The sequence below is a fragment of the Nipponia nippon genome, unplaced genomic scaffold (genome assembly GCF_047370975.1).
Source record: "Nipponia nippon isolate SJK-2023a ecotype South Korea unplaced genomic scaffold, ASM4737097v1 scaffold_1, whole genome shotgun sequence".
NCBI lineage: Eukaryota > Metazoa > Chordata > Aves > Pelecaniformes > Threskiornithidae > Nipponia > Nipponia nippon.
In genome coordinates this window covers 157,244,509-157,262,604 of record NW_028262290.1, presented here as the reverse complement: position 1 = coordinate 157,262,604, position 18,096 = coordinate 157,244,509, and the positions used below count along the sequence as shown (strand labels likewise).

The following is an 18,096-nucleotide window of genomic DNA, read 5'->3' as shown; positions in this document are numbered from 1 at the left end:
GCACACTGTGGAGCTGAAAAACACATTTACAGACCTGTAAGTGCATTTACCCTGCAAAGCAGATGGTATTTGCCATTCTTACTAGGCCCCTTGCTAATATTTCTTGTTGCTTTTTTAGGCACTGAGATATTTTTCATGGAAAATATCTACAAAATTTAAAAGATAAGAGGATTGTGGCAGCAGGAAATGGGAAGAACTGGAAAACTTCTTGTATTAAATAGTATAAAAGTTGTGAAGTGGCCCCTCCTTCTCCTCCACTTGCAGCTGCAGGGCAAGAGGAGGAAAAGCTCACCTCCAGCGAGCCTCTTCTGTTGCTGAAGTCCAACAAGCCACAGCATCTCCAGAGGGAGAGAAATTCAGGCAAACAAGGTATTGCAGATATGTGCGTTTATTTTTGAGCAAAACATAAATTGGGTCAGCTCTCTGGTTTCAGCGTGACCCACGGTGACACAAAACACAAGCGTTTCTGATCAAGTCCAATCATCTGCTTCGGTGCTGTAGCTGAGCGATGCTGATCTTCCCATGTAAACCTAACCTAGCTTCGCCTTCAGCAAATCTTGAATTTACAGTTTAACTACTTCCCATAAGTAAACATCCCACTGCCTGCCTGACCCTCCTATTAGGCTTGCCCTGATATCCAGGCTAAATGCATCCTTTGGATTCTAACCCATATTTTCTTCCTAATTCTATCATCTGCATCCATTAAGAACAATTTTTCCCCATCCTGTATTTCAAAGCACATAGGCAGACTCCCCTGAATCACTGATTTTTGTTTGTTCAGTTTAGACTAAACAAATTACCTATTTTTACTCTCTCTGTGTGGTTCATACTCTCAAGACACTGCAGCATTTCTTTTACCCTTCTTTGAACCCTCACCATCTAAGGTATAACATATGCTGTTAGATAGCTAACATATGTATGAGTTCATCCAGGGTTAAACAGGATTGACTGAATTATGGACACTGAACACCATAACAGTGATCTTGACCAATCTGGCTATTTTTTAAAGTTTATTTATTGCCATATGAAGACAATTCTTTCTTGCAATTTTGCAGAATTTCCCAGAGCCAGAATAAGTGGTTCCCATATGCAATTTTCTTTCTTTTAAGCTTAACTTTGTGATTTTTTATTTTTCCCAATAATATAACTGAAAACAATTTTGCTCAATTTAAAGTAGTTGAAACTGTTTGAAAATGTTAAATGCATATTTCCATCTACATAGGAAATTTTGCTCTTCCACACAAATATATTGCCTTAGAAGTTTATGACAGGAATTTGTACTTATTTTGAGGTTGGGCAATTGGAGATGTTCTTTTTTCCCCAAAGCATTTTAGTTAACTATGAAAGGAAATCAAGTGAATTTCAATTCTGGTTATGCAAAAGTGGGACAGTAAAAACTGTAATAAATTATTTTCTGTCATGGGAGCAACCCTTCCAAACTGTACTTGTATACCAGATTTTAACATAATACTTAATTAACTCCTTTTTGCAGGGGAATAGGCAGAGGCATGGGAAGAAGTATTTACTCAGGATGACACACGTTGATGAAGCATCTGGTTTACAATCCTGCCCTGCTTTTGCTCAGTTTTATAGCTGACCTGATCGAGGCTGAAGGAGGTCAGTAACTTGGCTGAGGTCAAATTAGCTCTTTGGATTTTGCCTGCCTTCGTTCCTCTCTCCATTGTGTGAGGTGGCTTATAAGAACTTGAAAAATACCTGAGAAGATAGTACTTTCAAATATAAATCCAGAAAAAGAGAGAAAGAAGTTGAAAAAATGTGACGCAAAAGTGTGGCATGGTGGAGAGAAGTTTTCTTCTGAGAGACCGCACTGGCGTGTCTTCTCAGTGGTGCGTAAGTAAATCAACAGGGAAGTTTCCAAAAGCACAGCAACATTACCAACTGGACAGGGTGCTTACTTTAGATCAACCATACTAATAAATAGCAGAAATCAAATATAGAAAGCAAAATAACACCTGACTCATCATCTTCACCATCACCTAACAACTTCTCAGCTAATTTCAAAGCACTCTACAAAGACAGCAAATATTTAAAGAAGGAAAATAAGGCACAAAAAGTGGGGGATTTCTCTACAGCTCTCCCAGCAGGACGATAACAGAGAGACAGAAACAAGCTGCTGCCAGTCCCAGTGATTGGACTCTGATTCTTGCATCCACACAGATCTTCAAGTGTCCATCTTCTACACTGACACTGGTCGCAAGTCATGTTTGGAAGTAACCCAAGTTTTCCAATGCGGACTCCATCAGTAGAATGTATTTGGATCATTCCAAACATAGAAGAGATCCAAGGACAATAAAATTCAGGCAAGGCTCAAAATTCAGATCCCTTTTCTTTTGTAAGGGTAATGGAAAACAAATTGCTCCATATCACTAATATTCTGTTGCCTTCTCAGCTCAGATACCTCCGCACACTGAAGACACATGAGAAAAAGCAGCAAGCTGATCAGAAATTTAGCAGTTTTCTTCAGTTGTCCAAGCTGAGGTAAACATAAATTAATAGGACAAAAGGACAACAGAGGGCTTATCTTTTTTAAAGCAAGCACGCAAACAATTCGTATGTCCAAGATAAAAGAATGTGCCCCAGAGAGGAAAAAACCCGAAATAATGAAAAAGAAATAGAAATAAAAATCCCTTTACTTTTAATTATACAAAGCTAAGATTACCAACAAAGCTCAGGAGGTTTTTTTTTACCTGTGAAAATACAGCTTCCCTTTCTTTAAAAGTTATCTCTTTCCATAAGCTGAGCAGGTACCTTAAATTCTGATGAAATTTCTCGTGCCGTGAAGACAAAAATGCCTTACCAAGATCATGTGACCGGTGGAGATGTCCATGTTGGACTGGACTGGCTCCTCACACCAGGACGATGTGCTGCTCCGGGCCGAGGGGCTGGGAATGGGCCCATCGCTAAATTGTGAAGAAACGCTATTTATTCGAGAAGCATGCAGGGGCTCCGGGCGATCAGATGTTTTCACTGCCATGCGCTGACGACATAGCTCCTAGAGAGAGAAAGAGGAAGAAACAACCTACGGTTAAGAGTAATTACAGGATACAGTCTACAAAAGCCATATGATTTCCAATATGTTTCTAGGGCTGGAAGTGTTTTCCCCCTCACTGCCGTGATTTTTGGGAGGCTGGCTGTTCTGTTAGGCACATCTACAAAGAAATACTCAATGAAATTATTATACAATGACTACCCTAACCTTTCAAAAGTGTAATTATGACTGCACGCATATCTCCTTTTAGATAACCAAAAATAATATTTTAGAGCTTGACTTCTCGAACAGATAGCCTTTTTTCCCCCTAATACCGCCCGGCGTTCTGTGAAGCCACTTTTGAACTGCACAACCTCCTGAAGTTAATGGGGTTGCACGGGAGTAATTGAGAGCGCTGCTTGGCCCTGGATATGCAAACTCAGCAAGCTCAAGGCAACTGAATTGATGTGCTCTCCAGTATAAATCCTAGTTGATAGATGCCTCGTTTCTCTTCATTAAAATAGCAAACTCACAACACTTCCTCCCTGATGTGGGGCAGAGAGGATGAAGAATGACATTAACGAAGAATAAAAGCAGAAATCTGTCATTGTATTGTTTAAGCAGCTTTGGCAAAGAAAGAAAATTCAAGCTATCACACACGCTAATGCAAGCCACGTTAAAACATTGAAACAGATCGTACCGGGAATACATATTTTCAGTTGCATAGAATGCATAGAATTCAGATGCATAGAATTCACGCAAAAATACAGAATTCTGGTTAGGTAACAGAAAATTCTGCTGGTAAAACCAACTCCTTGCAGTGTAAAATTCTGACCCTAATCGGATAAACAGACCCACAGTTACACCGTCATTGTTATAATGCTTTTAGAATCAGTTATGTGTGGTGAAATCCCAGACAGTATAATAAAATTATCATTTTTTAACATATGTCTATTGTCCATGAGAGATACTTGGCTGCCTGTGGTGCACAGCAAGACTGGCTAGTCCATAGTATCTGGACATATTGCACACGCGGTGTGGTTACACATTTGTCTCAGATTACTCATTCTGCACAGATGAGTACTAAGAGCACAGTCTCTTGCCTCAGGCTAACAAAATAATACAGTCTGAAGAATTCATACTGTTGAAATGCCATGGCTTCTGTTTCCTTATTCATTGATAATATAGTTGCAGCCCAAGTACCATCAGTAGGATGATCTGAAAACCTCCATATATCAAAAGCAATAAAATCTTCTTTTCAGACAGGAGTTAGAAATATAACTTTAAGACTATGTTTTTTTCTTTTAACCTTGCAAACTTCAGGACACTGAAGAGGGATCCTAATCCATTCAGTAGCAAACATGCAAACAAACCCACTGAAACCATTATATTGAGTCTCCTCTTGCCACCACATGGCAATGATTACAGACCCCTCCAAACATTTTCTTCTACCAAAGCTTCTGTTCGACTTGCCATTAGAGATGCTTATGTGGAATTTTACTATTTTATGGTGTGTAATACATTTTATGCATATGTATATTATATATATATATATATATATATATATATATATATATGCGCGCATGCACACTGAGGCAAAATTCATATCATAAATAAACAGGATCTATTTTGTTGTCTATTACAAAAATACGGTCAACAGAAGTTTGGGAAGCACAGATTACTCCTTTTATGTGGTGTCAGTTGTTGGAATAAATGTACAGACTGTCCCAAATGAAACTGCTACCTGACTCCATCACTGCATTTTGTGTATTTACTAGTTTCACCCATGCCATGTAAAAACTTTTAAAATTTTTAGAAAAAGTAGGGTTTTTTCCATACTTGACTAGAATGTTTTCTGTCAGTTGGTACCTTTGTTACTTCCTACTGACCTTAACAGGAAAAATATTAGGAAAAAAATTAAACTGCAAAAATATTTTGAAATTGAGTCACATATATTAGTGTTAGATAGGTCAGTTAAAATATCAGTATCAAAACCAACACTTTTCAATAAAGGAAAAAATGTTATTGTGTTTCTTTTTTTTAAATATAGGGACAAAGAAAAAAATCCCTCCTTCTCCTTTTCTCTGAAGGGTCATACACATCATAAGAAAAGATAGCAATAGTCCAAAATGGCTATTACTAACCTCAGAACGACCTTGCGGTAGTGTAATTTCAAATCCCTGCTTTTAGCAGATTTTGGGAAAAGTATAACAGTGCGGAAACTTTTTAGACAGAAAAATAAATCTACACAAAACCAAAAAGCTGTTCAGATGTTTAGATATCAGCCGTTCTCAGAGCAAATGGTTTATTGGACTAGGCAAAAGTATAATAAGTAAAGGTATAAAAATATGTAGTCTATCACATAACTGCTAAAAGGATGTGTCTTCTGGCTAGCATGCCATGTGGCGTAGATACAAATTTATTATATTCTAGTAGACATCCTGCCACTTGACTCACCCCAACTCTGTGCTAACAATAGCATTTGTACTCAAACAGGATCTTTGTTTTTAAGTTGATCTGTTCCTGCTGCTCATATCCTGCCTCAAGTCATAATCCTCTGCTTTTACAAGTGGTTGCTGTGGAAAGGATTATAGACCTCTGCTAACAAAAAAGAATCGGGATCAAGTGAACTCTAAGAAATTAATATACCATTTTTACACAAATGATAATGACAAAAGAAGCAATACTATAGCCAACTGGTTCTAGAGTAGATTAACCTCCAACTAAAAAGAATGTTTTGGACATAAAGTATTTAATATGTTACTAAGAAATGTTTTAAAACTAAGTTTAACATGTTCATGGTCCTCATGAAAGAAGGTAAAGTAGAGAAACACAACAAATATAAATAAGTTTAAAAAAAAAAAAGTAACCTGATCTCAAGTATTAACGTATTTCTTTCCTGACATATATAGAACCAAAACAATTATTCCCAGAACTGCTGTTAACTGTCAAATACCTTAAACAAAGCAACCACGTCACTGCACACCGCCATAAAAAATGTTTAATGTAAACAGGAAGGTCAAATCATAGTTGCAGCAAAAATACTACTGAATTTCTTGATTGGTGTTTTAAATCTCCAAGACAATGGGTTTTCCCCCGCCTGTAAACAGAAGTTTTTTGTTTGAATTTATTTCCAGATTGGTCTAATGGCCCTTGACAGCTGTTCCGTCCCCCACTCCCAGCCAGCCCAGCCCAGGCTGAAGAACCTGCCCCATCCCCATGTGCACATCAACAGTCTCAGGAAACCTACAGCCTCTGCTTCTTCAAAGCCACCTCTCTGTTAGCCCAACCATTTCAGCTCCCAGTTGGGTTTTCAGCCTAGTGCTGCAGGGATAACACAATTAACACCACCACGTATCAAAGCTTTGATGTGTGGGGCATTTTGGGGAGCCAAATGGGTTCCTCCAGGACATATGGATTCGGGAGGTCCAGCTCAGAGCAGGGAAATGTCTAAATGTGGGATCTGGGTTTGCTTCATCCTTGAGATGGTCAGCAATGTCCCCTTCCTATGGAAGGCACTGGGAATAGCGGGGTCTCAGTGTCTGGGGTGTTTCACACCAGGTGCTCTCAGGGAAACACCATCCCATGGCACTTACAGAGGTGGCATCACTGCACAAGCGCACAAAGACCTAGATGTTAAGACCCTCATTAATATGATATCTGTTACTTGCACTCTTCTCTGTACGCTCAGGTATGCTCTTCCCCGCTCTCCAAAATCTTTACTCTCATAAGCATTTAGCAAATCAGCCATCTACCAAACTACAATTAGAATTTAAATTTGACTAAAATGTCAAAGCTGCAAACTGTGAGAATGACACAAGCTTTATTTCTGTATCGTCTCAGCACGTACACCATTAAAAATATTTTCTAAGAATGAATTCAATTTACTGCTGCACTTCTATATTTAGCCGAGTGGCTGAGGCTATTTCTGCTGTACTGCGACTCAGTAATGTCTAGCCGTTGTTTGTGTATAGTTCCACTGCCATTCTTCATTTAAAAACATCATTTACACCTAAAAAAGCAATCATAATGCATACAATGAAATATGAAGAAATGATCCTCCTGACCCTTCGGGCTATGATCTAATGGATGGGTTGGACATAAACATTTATTTAAAAGGTAATTTGAAGTTTATGACATTATTTCCCATCACATGGGAATTGCTATCATACTGAGGCACTTACTCTGTTTTTTATTTCCCAACATTTGTTATCAAACTTATGTGGTGGTCACATGCAGTATATAATGGAAAAGTAATATCGCTGTGTGACAAAAGCTGCCATAACCAAGATAAATATTCTGTAAATAATGTCCAGTTAAATGAGTTCAAAGTACAGTACAATGATCATCTGTAGAGAGCTTTTTATTTGAGATATAATTGATAACCTTAAACAAACCATGAACAGTATTCTCAGAAAACCCCTGGACCTCTTCCAATGAGGTTTTAAAGTGTTCCTAATACTTGGTTGTCATCACAGAGACAGGGAGAAGCACAAAGCAACAATTATTTCCTCAGGTACAACAAATGAATTTTCAAATCCATACAGTCCATTTGTGAATGAACTGCACTGCGGCATAAATGTAGTTTATCCCCATTTAAAGAAGGGCATTAAGAGACTTGTTGCACCTAATGGACAACTCACATGGATGGAGAGCCAGCCTTACCACTATGTTTTGTTAGATGGGTCTCTGAACTTGAAGAGATGAGTAAGAAACTCTCCTCTCAACCAAGGAGGCATCAAGTCTGTTCAGAAATGAACCCCACAGATACCTGTCCAGGTCTGGTTTAGAGATGCAACCTGCTTACCACCAGAAGTGTTAGGCAACCTCTTCTGGATGTCCCCAGCCAGTGACAGCAGTGGCATTTGCTGCCACTTGGCTTTGTGATGCACGGCAGCCATGGGCGTCACAGAAGGGCAAGACAGCAAAAGATAATTTGGAGAAATTTTTATCTTCCATCAAGTTCAACTAATACAGTAGGTATCTGGAAAATCCATTAAGACCACATAGTTCACTAAAATGTTTGGTTTTGGAGAGAAATCTATGTATACACCCTGGTAAGGACTAAGAGTATAGGCAAGCATGGAACTAAAACCAGCTGGAATCAAGGCTTGAATGGTCAATGTTCAGTCTTTCTCCTTGTTTTATTTGCAAAAATGGAATTTGAAAACCTCAGGGTGGCACATTACAGGCAGGAGACCTGACCTGAGCATCCCAGTTAAGAGATGGTCAATGTGCACCTCGGCTTTCCACTCATTACACTTAAAGATCAGCCACTCCACCTCAAAGCTGCCTCTACTGAGGATGTTGCTGTTTATGAAAATATACCTACTTAATGCGAATGCACTATGAAATATCGTCAGGTAGTCCTGAGTCCAGCGACCGATTACAGCATGTGAATTGTTCTCATCTATCTGGGTACCCGGTGAATTATAAATGAAGTTGTTCAGTCCAAAGTAAATGAAAATAGCTTCATATTTAAAATACTGCTCTTCCCCAGTCACATTCACCTCAGATCTGCTTAACAGGAGCCTGGGATCTGAGGGAAATTCCAACTTTCCAGTTTATTTAGAAAAAGAAATATAATTTCATTAGTATATACTAATGAAAATAATCTATTTTTGTAACTGATCCCCAAATTTACATAATTCCAAAAATAAAGTCCAGGAAATAGGCCTAACATTTCCACACTTTTAAAAAGCGTTTGCTTAACAAATTCAAATGGAAATCACCTGAGCTAGTCCGGAAACAAGTGTGGCACAATTATTTTGAGAATTAACAAAATATAAGAGACAATAAACCTTTCCATGGTATAATTATTAAGAAAATGCAAAGACATTAGACACAGAAATTACCGTTTATTAAAAGTGATAGCTGAGTGTACACCAAGCCCTTTCAACGTGACCTGCCTAATATTCTATCAGAAACAAATCTGCTTAAGTAGGCATGATCACAATAGCACTGCGTTCATTTTACATGCGAAACAAAATTGGTTTGTAGAAATTTTAAATTAAAAATGCTGACTATTAATTCTAAAGGATTCAAGGCTATACTTTGTAACAAAATATATAATGAAAACTAAGAATATATGTAACCTTTTATATGCTAGGTATGGAAGAATAAGATCTTTAAAAATGCTTTTCTTCTCAGTTTTAATACATTTAATTAAATAGTAGCCTTACTTTCCTTTAAATTAAGGAGGCATTATTCACAGGATGAGCTGAGGTCTGCATGTACAGCATGGATTTAACTGTTCTGCTATGGATGCAGTCATAACACGGGGAGATTTAAAAAATGAAAAAAATACAGTAAGCTCATTTTTTAAAACAAATGAATCTAGGACTACAAACATCATTATTCTCTAACTAGATTTGCTTAGTGTTACTACAGGGTGAAGCTAAAGTCATTTGGCTGCCTTTGTTTTGCTTTTGCATACTTAATATGTTTGCAGGTGTTATAAATTTAACTTATTTACTGTGTTTGTAGCTTTGGGGATGATTACAGCTTTATTACCATTTATTTTTGAGTTATTGAAACATACTTTCAAGCTTTAGTTTCATTTTAACATACTTTTTGTTCAGGAGTAAAAGAGCTGTTTACATACATGGAATATTTGTACGTATATTTTCTATCCTTGCCAGAGAAGGCAATTACTGAGATCAGTGTTCCTTCAGAAAAGGAACAAAGGGAGATATTGGAAAAATGTTTGAGAGTAATATTTTGAGAGACACAGCATCAAACGTATCATTACATATCCATACTTTGTACAATTCATATTTATCTAGACTTGTACGTGATAGATCTTGGGAGGGGAAAAAAAAAGAAGAAAGTAAAATGTATTTATTTGATTGTCAATACAGCCTTAGTCTGTCCAGTTCAGTTTACTATCTGCCTTCTCGTACTGCACCAGCCTCTGTGTATCTGAATATAACTCTGAGTCTCGGTGTAGGGGTTTTGCTTTGTTTGGTTTTTAAACAACCTAGAAGGCAGGGCTTCTGTTTCTCTTTGAGAGCACTGCAGTCAAACACAGGCTTGAGACTCATTTTCCTAACAAAACCACAATTTTGATTATGGTCTGTGAAATTAAAAATTTCAATTATTTTAGCATTGCCAACATTTACTGGTGGTGACTCATGAAATTACGATTCCCTTTTCTTCATGTACACAAAGAAAGTAGAAGCCATGCAGGAGGGGAAAGGCAAAGAAAACATGTCTATCTTTATATGGAAAATGCCTTTTCCTTTATTTATATTCATTTGGTTTATTCCCTCTCTTTAAATTCAAGCATTTGCACAGTCTTATCCTACCAAATAAAACAAACAAAAAGCCATTGTGGTCCTGTACACATCTCCAGAAGTCCAGCAGATGTGAAAATTTCTGGCTTGCACAGAACCAAAGACACTGACTATGCAATACAGCTTAAGGAAATATTTTTACTTTAATTCTTTCAGTAACCTTGCACCAGTGAGGTAGACATCTAAATAGCCCAGAAGCTCCTGAAGGAGGGAGAGGTCTTTTACATGGCTCTTCGCCAAGGAAGACGTGACAGCATAGGTCTAATGATATTTCCCTGAAATAACGGTAGTGTGTTTTCCCTGCTATCCATGTCAGGAAAGCACAGGCATCTTTGGGGATAATACTGCTTTCCAGAGGACCAGTGAAATTTGAAGACCATGTTCAGGTTACTCTACTGGGGATTTTCTTCCTATACAAAAATACAAGAGACTACTCTAACTGGGACTGTGCAAGTGAGTATGACTGTTTATAGCCTTGATTTCTAAAAGAGGGAAGAATTTTATGAAAGAGATGCCTGACTTAACATGACTGCAGTACACTGGACTTCACAGATAGAAGATATGCAAAGAAAGTTCATGTTTCTTTAAACTGGTTTGAACTGGTGTGGTCATAATGACATCATGGTGGTTTCTCTCAGGATTTAAAGAGACTACCTGGATGCCTCCAAGGGAACCAGGGACTATTTCTAATAGGAAAGACCTGCAAACGGTAGACTTGAAGTCACCTGAGATCTACTGGTGTAAAAGCACCCAGGTTTTTTCTCAGGGTGTCCCTGACAGTGTCTGAGCATTACTAGTCTTGCAATTCAGACATTACTGGTCTTGCAATTCAGACAACTGTAATTCTGGAAGCAGCGGGATATGAGATTGACCTACCTGAAACAAAAACAAAAAAAAAAGAAAAAAAAAGAAAAAAAAAGAAAAAAAAAAAAAAAAACAAAAAAAAAGAAAAAAAGGGGAAAAAAAAAGAAGGAATACATTTTTTTAGTGGTTTCAACCAATGCTGGTTTCTAAACTGCATTTCCCAGTTTTCAGCTGTGGTTGCATGTAGCATTTTACAAGTATATGGTAAATATAAAGCTGGGAGAGGAAATATTTCTTAAGAAGTAACTAGACAGAGAAAAATAATGTGTAAAACAAACTTCACCTTTTCCATGTTTTGTTCATCTTAACTAACTCAAATACATGCTCATGAGGGCACAGCTGCTTCTTAATATGAATTTGCACAGTAAATTCACTGCTAGCACAGCGAGAGCCATACAGCACGGTATGGGTTACAAATAAACCGTAGTAACAATTGAATTAACCTGAAAGGCCATGCAGAACCATGTGCAAATTCATCATGTATTTTGACTTTGCCTAACCCACACAAAGACCAACCAGCTTCCAGCAGATGCCAGCGCTCTAAAAGATAACTGCCACAAATGTTTCCTTTTCCACTACCAGCGTTTATAGCTGCCTGGGGCCCAAAGCAGGCAAAAAATGCAGTCCCAAGCCAGCTGTAGTTTCTCAGGAAAGATATACATTAAGGCTGTGTAGTCCACTATTTTATTGCCCTGCAGGACTAAAAATGGGAGATCATTTCTGCTAGAAATAAGAATTCCCAGCTCGCTAGCGGGACTCAGCATGCACTTCTACCTCAGAAAGAAACAAACATATAGCCACAAGTTTATGCCTAAAAAAGTTATTTTACCCCATTGCAAAGATTATTATTGCTTCTCCTTAAGACTATGTAACTGCATTCATGGTAACAGAGGTACTAAAAATGGTCAGCGAAATACAAAAAGAAGTCACAAAAACTTCTAAAAACCTCAAATACTTTTTTTCACAGAAGGTGGCTATACACGTAAGAAGTGATGCTGGGATAACGAAGTATTTATCGAGGACGGCCATCAGTGACAAAGTTTTTTTCATAACATCATCTATCATAACAGTTGAAATTGCCAGGCATTACCCTCTCCTGATTTGAAAACTGAAGTCATTGTTTTCCACCCATTCCCCACTGAAAATAAAAATGAAATCGCTCTTTTAACTCTGCTAGGAAGAACAAATGCAAATTTTGTGAATGAGGAAACAGTGTAAAAAAAAAAAAGGACCTGTAAAGCACAAAGCTGCTAGTAAGTCAGAGCAAGCTATTATGAGCAGAAAGCTTGATAATACAGAGAAACTCTCCTAAACTACGGAAAAAATAGTACCTATGACTTTCATCATATCTCTGAGAACAGACACACACACAAAAGTCTTTAAGGACTAAAAATGTTCATCAAGATTCTACACATTCATTTTATTAGTGTTACGGGAGATACTGCAAAAACTGAGAGGCTTTTTATACTCAGCACTGATGGTCAGAGAAACAGGGAGACTTCACATTTTGGAGAAAACAGCAACAACAGCAAAAATGTATGCTTCTCTTGGGCTCTCCCCTGCCTCTCCATACAACTGTGCTCTCAACCAGATCATGGTCATGCCCTGGCACTGCCCGCCCAGAGGAGAGCTGCAGACCTCCCTACAATCCCTGACCTGCCCCATGGCACCACTTACAATAAATACCCTGCAGCAGCAACAAGGAGTTAATGTGTGTGTTTGCTTTCAAAGAAAAGAACCTCCTTGGCCATTACTGCGGCTCCTGGGTTTCCCTTTGCCAACTCACGCAAGCACAGGCGTTGTAAATGCCACCCCAGACCACCACCAGGCACCAATTTGTCTGCAAGAAGCACCATGGGAACAGCGCCCGAGAACACATACAAGGTAGACACATTCCTAAAGCAGTCACATCTTAATTTTGGCTTATCTTAAGACCTGGGGCATGAAGTTACAGACATCTTCTAAAACATCATCAGCTATTTTATTGCCTAGAATATTTTTTCTCACGTGCTTCTTTGGTTTTTGAGATTCCTGCTAACAACTTGTGCATCAACATTCTACAGAAATAGTGTTGCAAGTTGCAGTTGTATTATGCAGATAGCTTTTCCTCTATTAGTCTTTTATTTTATGTATTTAATATAACTGAACGTCTTTGCCCTGGTACTAGGCAGAAGACAGAATAAGAGTTTCACTCCTTCTTCAGTTCCTCATTTTATGTATTTTTTTCCTTTCCTACACTGCCACTTGTTACTGCTTTGGAAGAAATAATCTGTCTTTTCAATCTCTCTTCATATGAGTTTTCCATGCCCTTAATCATTCTTGTCACCTTTTCCTCACTCCCTCCATTTCTGCAGCGTTCCTTCGGCAATGGAGTGACCTGCACTCACAGAAGCCTCAAGCATTGATTTATACTTAATTAACTTCTAAAGCCCTCAAACAAGCAAACAAAATTATTAGTCAACAATGCCTGGAGAGCCATCGGGTCGACCCAGACCTTCAAAAAGAAGCTGAAATTTGGAACAGCTTGCTAGGCAACATTTCTGTATGTTTTAACTTCATATCCAAGAGCTTTCCAGTGTGGTTAATTAGGAATTGCAGCTCTTTATTTCACTCTTGTGGTGACAGTATATGGAATTTACATGCTCACGTTCCCATTTTACTGTACATATTATTTCCCCAGAGTGCAGAGGGAGATGCTGTATGACATAATTTCACTATATAACATGAATTTACATATGTAGATTGTTCTTGCTCCCAAAATTACATTCAGCCCCATCACATTTCTCCTCCTATCCTACATGGATAGCCAGCCACTGACACCTTTCACTGTGATCCACTGAAGCAAAACCTCTTCCAGCAAATCACACTGTTTCACTCCACATGAGGCATTTGTCTTACATAGGAAGCCAGGATGAGCTCCAGTTAAGAAGTTGGAAAAAGGTAAAATCCAAGTTTCTTTTCCCCACGCTGTCAGGAAAGCAGCAGCATACTGAATTTTTCCTTTTCATCTTTCCCTCGTTCTTCTATTCCTAGTTAGTGGGAAAGATCAATATTTCTCTGACATGAATATTCTGCCCAATACATTTTTGAAAATTAGGGGTATGTTCAGACCAGCAGTGCTAGAAAATGGGTAGGGCTGGTAGTTATGGCTCTCCTACAGCCCACTTCAAACTATATACCTCTGCTGTTGTCAGACAGCATGACCAAGGAAAAGCCTTCCCACCTGTATGAAATGCATATATCTCCATGTTAGGTAACATCTGATGACTGGAAAGAGGGTGGCTTTAATCAGCCAAGGTAAGCATGTAAACTCAGTACCAAAAGTGAGTTTCATCACGATAATGATGACCTGTTCCCACTTTGGAAAGCAAGATCAGCCAGTTCTGAGAGCTCTGAGACGCTGCCAGAACACAATTCTGCAAAGCTGCAGCAGTCCTACGTAGAAGGAAAAAGCAGGAACCAAGAAGCCTGCAACTATGTTAGCTAGACAGGAAAGCAGAAAAATAAAAACTGCACCAAAAATGAATAGGATTTTATCAGTCTGAAATATTAAAAATTTAACAAACTATTTCCCTGATCAAAATCTGTGCTTGTTCAGAATGCAGTCACCCCAAGCAAACTTCAGTAAAACGTCACTCGTTTGTCTTTGGCAAAAAATCTAGAAACTGGTGAGCAAAGCTTAGAGAAAACCTCATGCATTTCCTCCTTTGGATAAGCCACCTACACTAAATTTGATTTTTTTGATTCAAAAGCTATTCTCTCCCATCCCCCTCCAAATTAATTGTGGTTCTTTGAAGCATTTAACTTCCAGGAGTGTTCTTTTACATCCCCTTCTTCAGCTTTGGTTTAGTTTGTAAGAATACAAGAGATGAAAGCTGGATCTGCATGCTGAAAGCTGAAAGCTGAAAGCTGAGAACCTGAACTGGAAGATGAAGATCTGCAGGAATGCCCCAGCTGACTTACACTGCAGTGACATACACTGGTCCTACGAGAGATTAGAACCTGTAATAGCAAAAATCACAGTACAAAGAAATCAGCTGAGCTGTCTCAGTCCTTTACCATACCTTGCTCGTGTGCATTAACTCAATCAAATTTTCTTTTACGGTTCTTTAAACTGCTAGAAAGCATTTAGATCTCTGTTGTGCACGTAAATATACGTAAAGGAAAACATCTTGGATAGGAGGTCCTCATCCCTGGAGCTGTAGCTTTGTTGCTCTTGAGAGGAATGAAATGATGCCTCTTGTCCAGTCAACACAAATCACATCCTTGACTTTCAACTCTTTGTAGCTCTGCACGCAGGCCATCCATGGGTCCCCCTGCCCTCAAGTGTCATGCACGCTCCCGAGGTTGTTTGAGACACCACGTCCCACTTCTGCCTTTGGGAAGATTGGAGCAGTTGTGCAGCATGACCCCAGGACAGCTCCTGTCTGCTCTACCCAAAGTTCTTCTCTTATGGTTTATACCACAATAAAACAAGCAAAAACATCACCATCCCCCCAGAATATTCAACTTTGCAACATCCACTTCCCTGCAAGAGCTGCACAACAAGGCTACATGCAGAAGAAAGTTGAGGAGTCAAAACCTACTTTTGTTCATCTGTCCCTCAAAACAGCCAAGTCCGTGTGGGTTTACCAGGGTAACACCTTAGGTGGCTGCAGTCAGCTTCAAATCCTTCACGAAGGCTAAGCACAAACACACAGTACAGGAAGGACAAGAGATCCCTGAAGCTGAGACCTCGCTGGCTTTGGGCAGGACATGGACCTGCTCTGCCAGCACACCACCAAGCACGGCACATCTTCCCTGCACGCATGGAGAAGGAGAAAGGAAGCGACGCTGCATCCCCCACTCCTCTTCCCTTTCACTGCCCACCCTGTCAGACCGGTGCGCAGGATGAACAGATGTACCCAGAAGAAAGCAGTAAGAAGAATGCTGTTTATGTACCTTACAGATTTCAGAGAATAAACTGCAAACTGTTCCTGCTCGCGGGCAACATGGTCCTACAAGAACCGACAAACATCATCTACAACAGTTCTTTATGTATACAAAATTAACTTCTACTCTCTTCCAGGAAACACGACCCTGATACAAGATTCGTTCCGCAAATAAAAAAAAACTTCCCAGTTAAAAACTTTAAAAAATACATTTTTTTTTTCCTAGTGCAGCACTGTGAGGGAATATGAAAGGCTCAGCAAGTCAGATCAGAGTGTTAGCTGCTGAGCATTCAGAGAGTATACAATAGAAGAATGTGTCAAACCTGAAACATGATAACAGAGCTGCTCCAAAAGAAAAAGGAAAATCCTAAACCAGAAAAAAGGGCAGAAGTGTGTAGGAAAGACAGGCCTGATTATCCTCTACATTACATCAGAAAAAAATGCCACTGAAGACAGTATAGTTATTCCAGAAAGAAATCAGGACACTTGAGATGATGTACTGCCTGGGACTGCAGATCAAATATTCTCCAGCCCATTAGGCAAGGCTGTGGTTATCTTTGGCTTCTTTATAACGTACAGGCACTAGGACATAATCAATTTACCAGAGGGAGACAATCCATTGTACTTATCCAGAACCAGCCCACGCTCAGCTGGCAAACAGCCTGCGGCACGGCAGGGATGGGTAGAAGGGGCTCTGAAGCAGGAGAGGGATGCTCGGGAGTAGGAGCCTGGACCTTGGCAGTCCAGGATGGGGTTAGGGCAGGTAAAGCAACAGTAATTCTCACCCTCTAAAACAGGGTGGCCACAGCCAAACTATTAAGAAAACTGCCCGGTGGATGAATATATGTCTTTTTCTTGGACTGTGCTAACTGTGCTGAGAAATTGTTTGGGAGAAAGTTGGGTGGCTTGGCCTGAAATGGTGCCAGGGCCATTCGAACAATTTACTGGTTTAATTTACCAGGCAAGATGCAGCCTGCAAGTCCAGAGCACCTCCAGGGCATTTCTAAGAAATGCCTGTTTGGGTAAGGACTCTGGATTTCCCAGTAATTAAAAATGAGTCACTAACTTAATTTCCCCTCCTACTATTTTTTTCTTAGCATTTTCTTACATCCTAAATACAGAGAAATTATACTGCAAGATGTTTGGAGCACGTTTGTCCTTGTTCCACAAAACACCAAGCTCAAACACTGTATTCTTTAGACAGGGAAAAATAAAGTCGGGTAAGGGGAGAGGGCTGACATCACCTTCTCTCTGCCACTTTGCACTAGTCCTACACAGATAAACAGCCAACTACTTGAAAAAGATGGTTTATATTACTCAAATCTAAACCCACATGGCACCTTCTTATCCAAGCACTCCAGGAGTTGTGCGTATACTCATTTTCCTTTCATGCCTGCAAAAACCCTCTCTCTCCACCTGCCCGCCCAAATGTAAAGAGTGTTTTACTCAAAAGTGTTGCTGCACTGCCACTGCTGCAGCAGCCCAGGACCTGGGCTACGATGGTCAGGGCAAGACCATTTCTCCAACACTGAGTAATTTACAAAAGTTATTTTCTTAAATAGGAAAAGCTTGGAGGAGAGCTATTCGTAACAAGCCCAATAACCTCTCTCGCACAGGCAGCGCGGTTCCCCTGGGGCTGCCCTGCTGCCGGGGCAGTGCGTGCGGGAGCAGCGGGCAGAGCAGGGCAGGAGGCGATGGGAGAGCACTGCTCCTCGCAGATGGACAAGGCAAGCTCAAATACAGATTTCCTGAAGTGCCCTCTGAAATCTGGGCCGTTGAGCTTCAGCACTTAATATGGGCATTTCTCATTAGGCACTATTTTGAAGTTGATTTTAAATGCTAGGGGTATGATTGATAACGTACCCCTACTTATTTATTTATTTATACCCCAATTTATCAAACAGGCATGTTTGATAAATTTCTGCTAATTTATAAATTCATACAGTGCTTTGAAATGCTATTTTGAACATTACTACCATTTATCTCAATTTTATGGCTACCACAGGAAGCAAGGTTA

At 39.5% G+C, this 18,096-nt stretch overlaps 1 protein-coding gene across 1 annotated transcript in view; it reads right to left on the bottom strand.

Annotated features, from left to right (window-relative positions):
* Positions 1 to 18,096, bottom strand: part of PTPRN2 (protein tyrosine phosphatase receptor type N2) — a 670,971-nt gene that overhangs the window by 85,385 nt on the left and 567,490 nt on the right. The window contains exon 14 of the mRNA XM_087729958.1: positions 2,819 to 3,013. Coding sequence (XP_087586084.1) covers positions 2,819 to 3,013 — 195 coding nt within the window. The remainder of the gene's footprint in view (positions 1 to 2,818; positions 3,014 to 18,096) is intronic.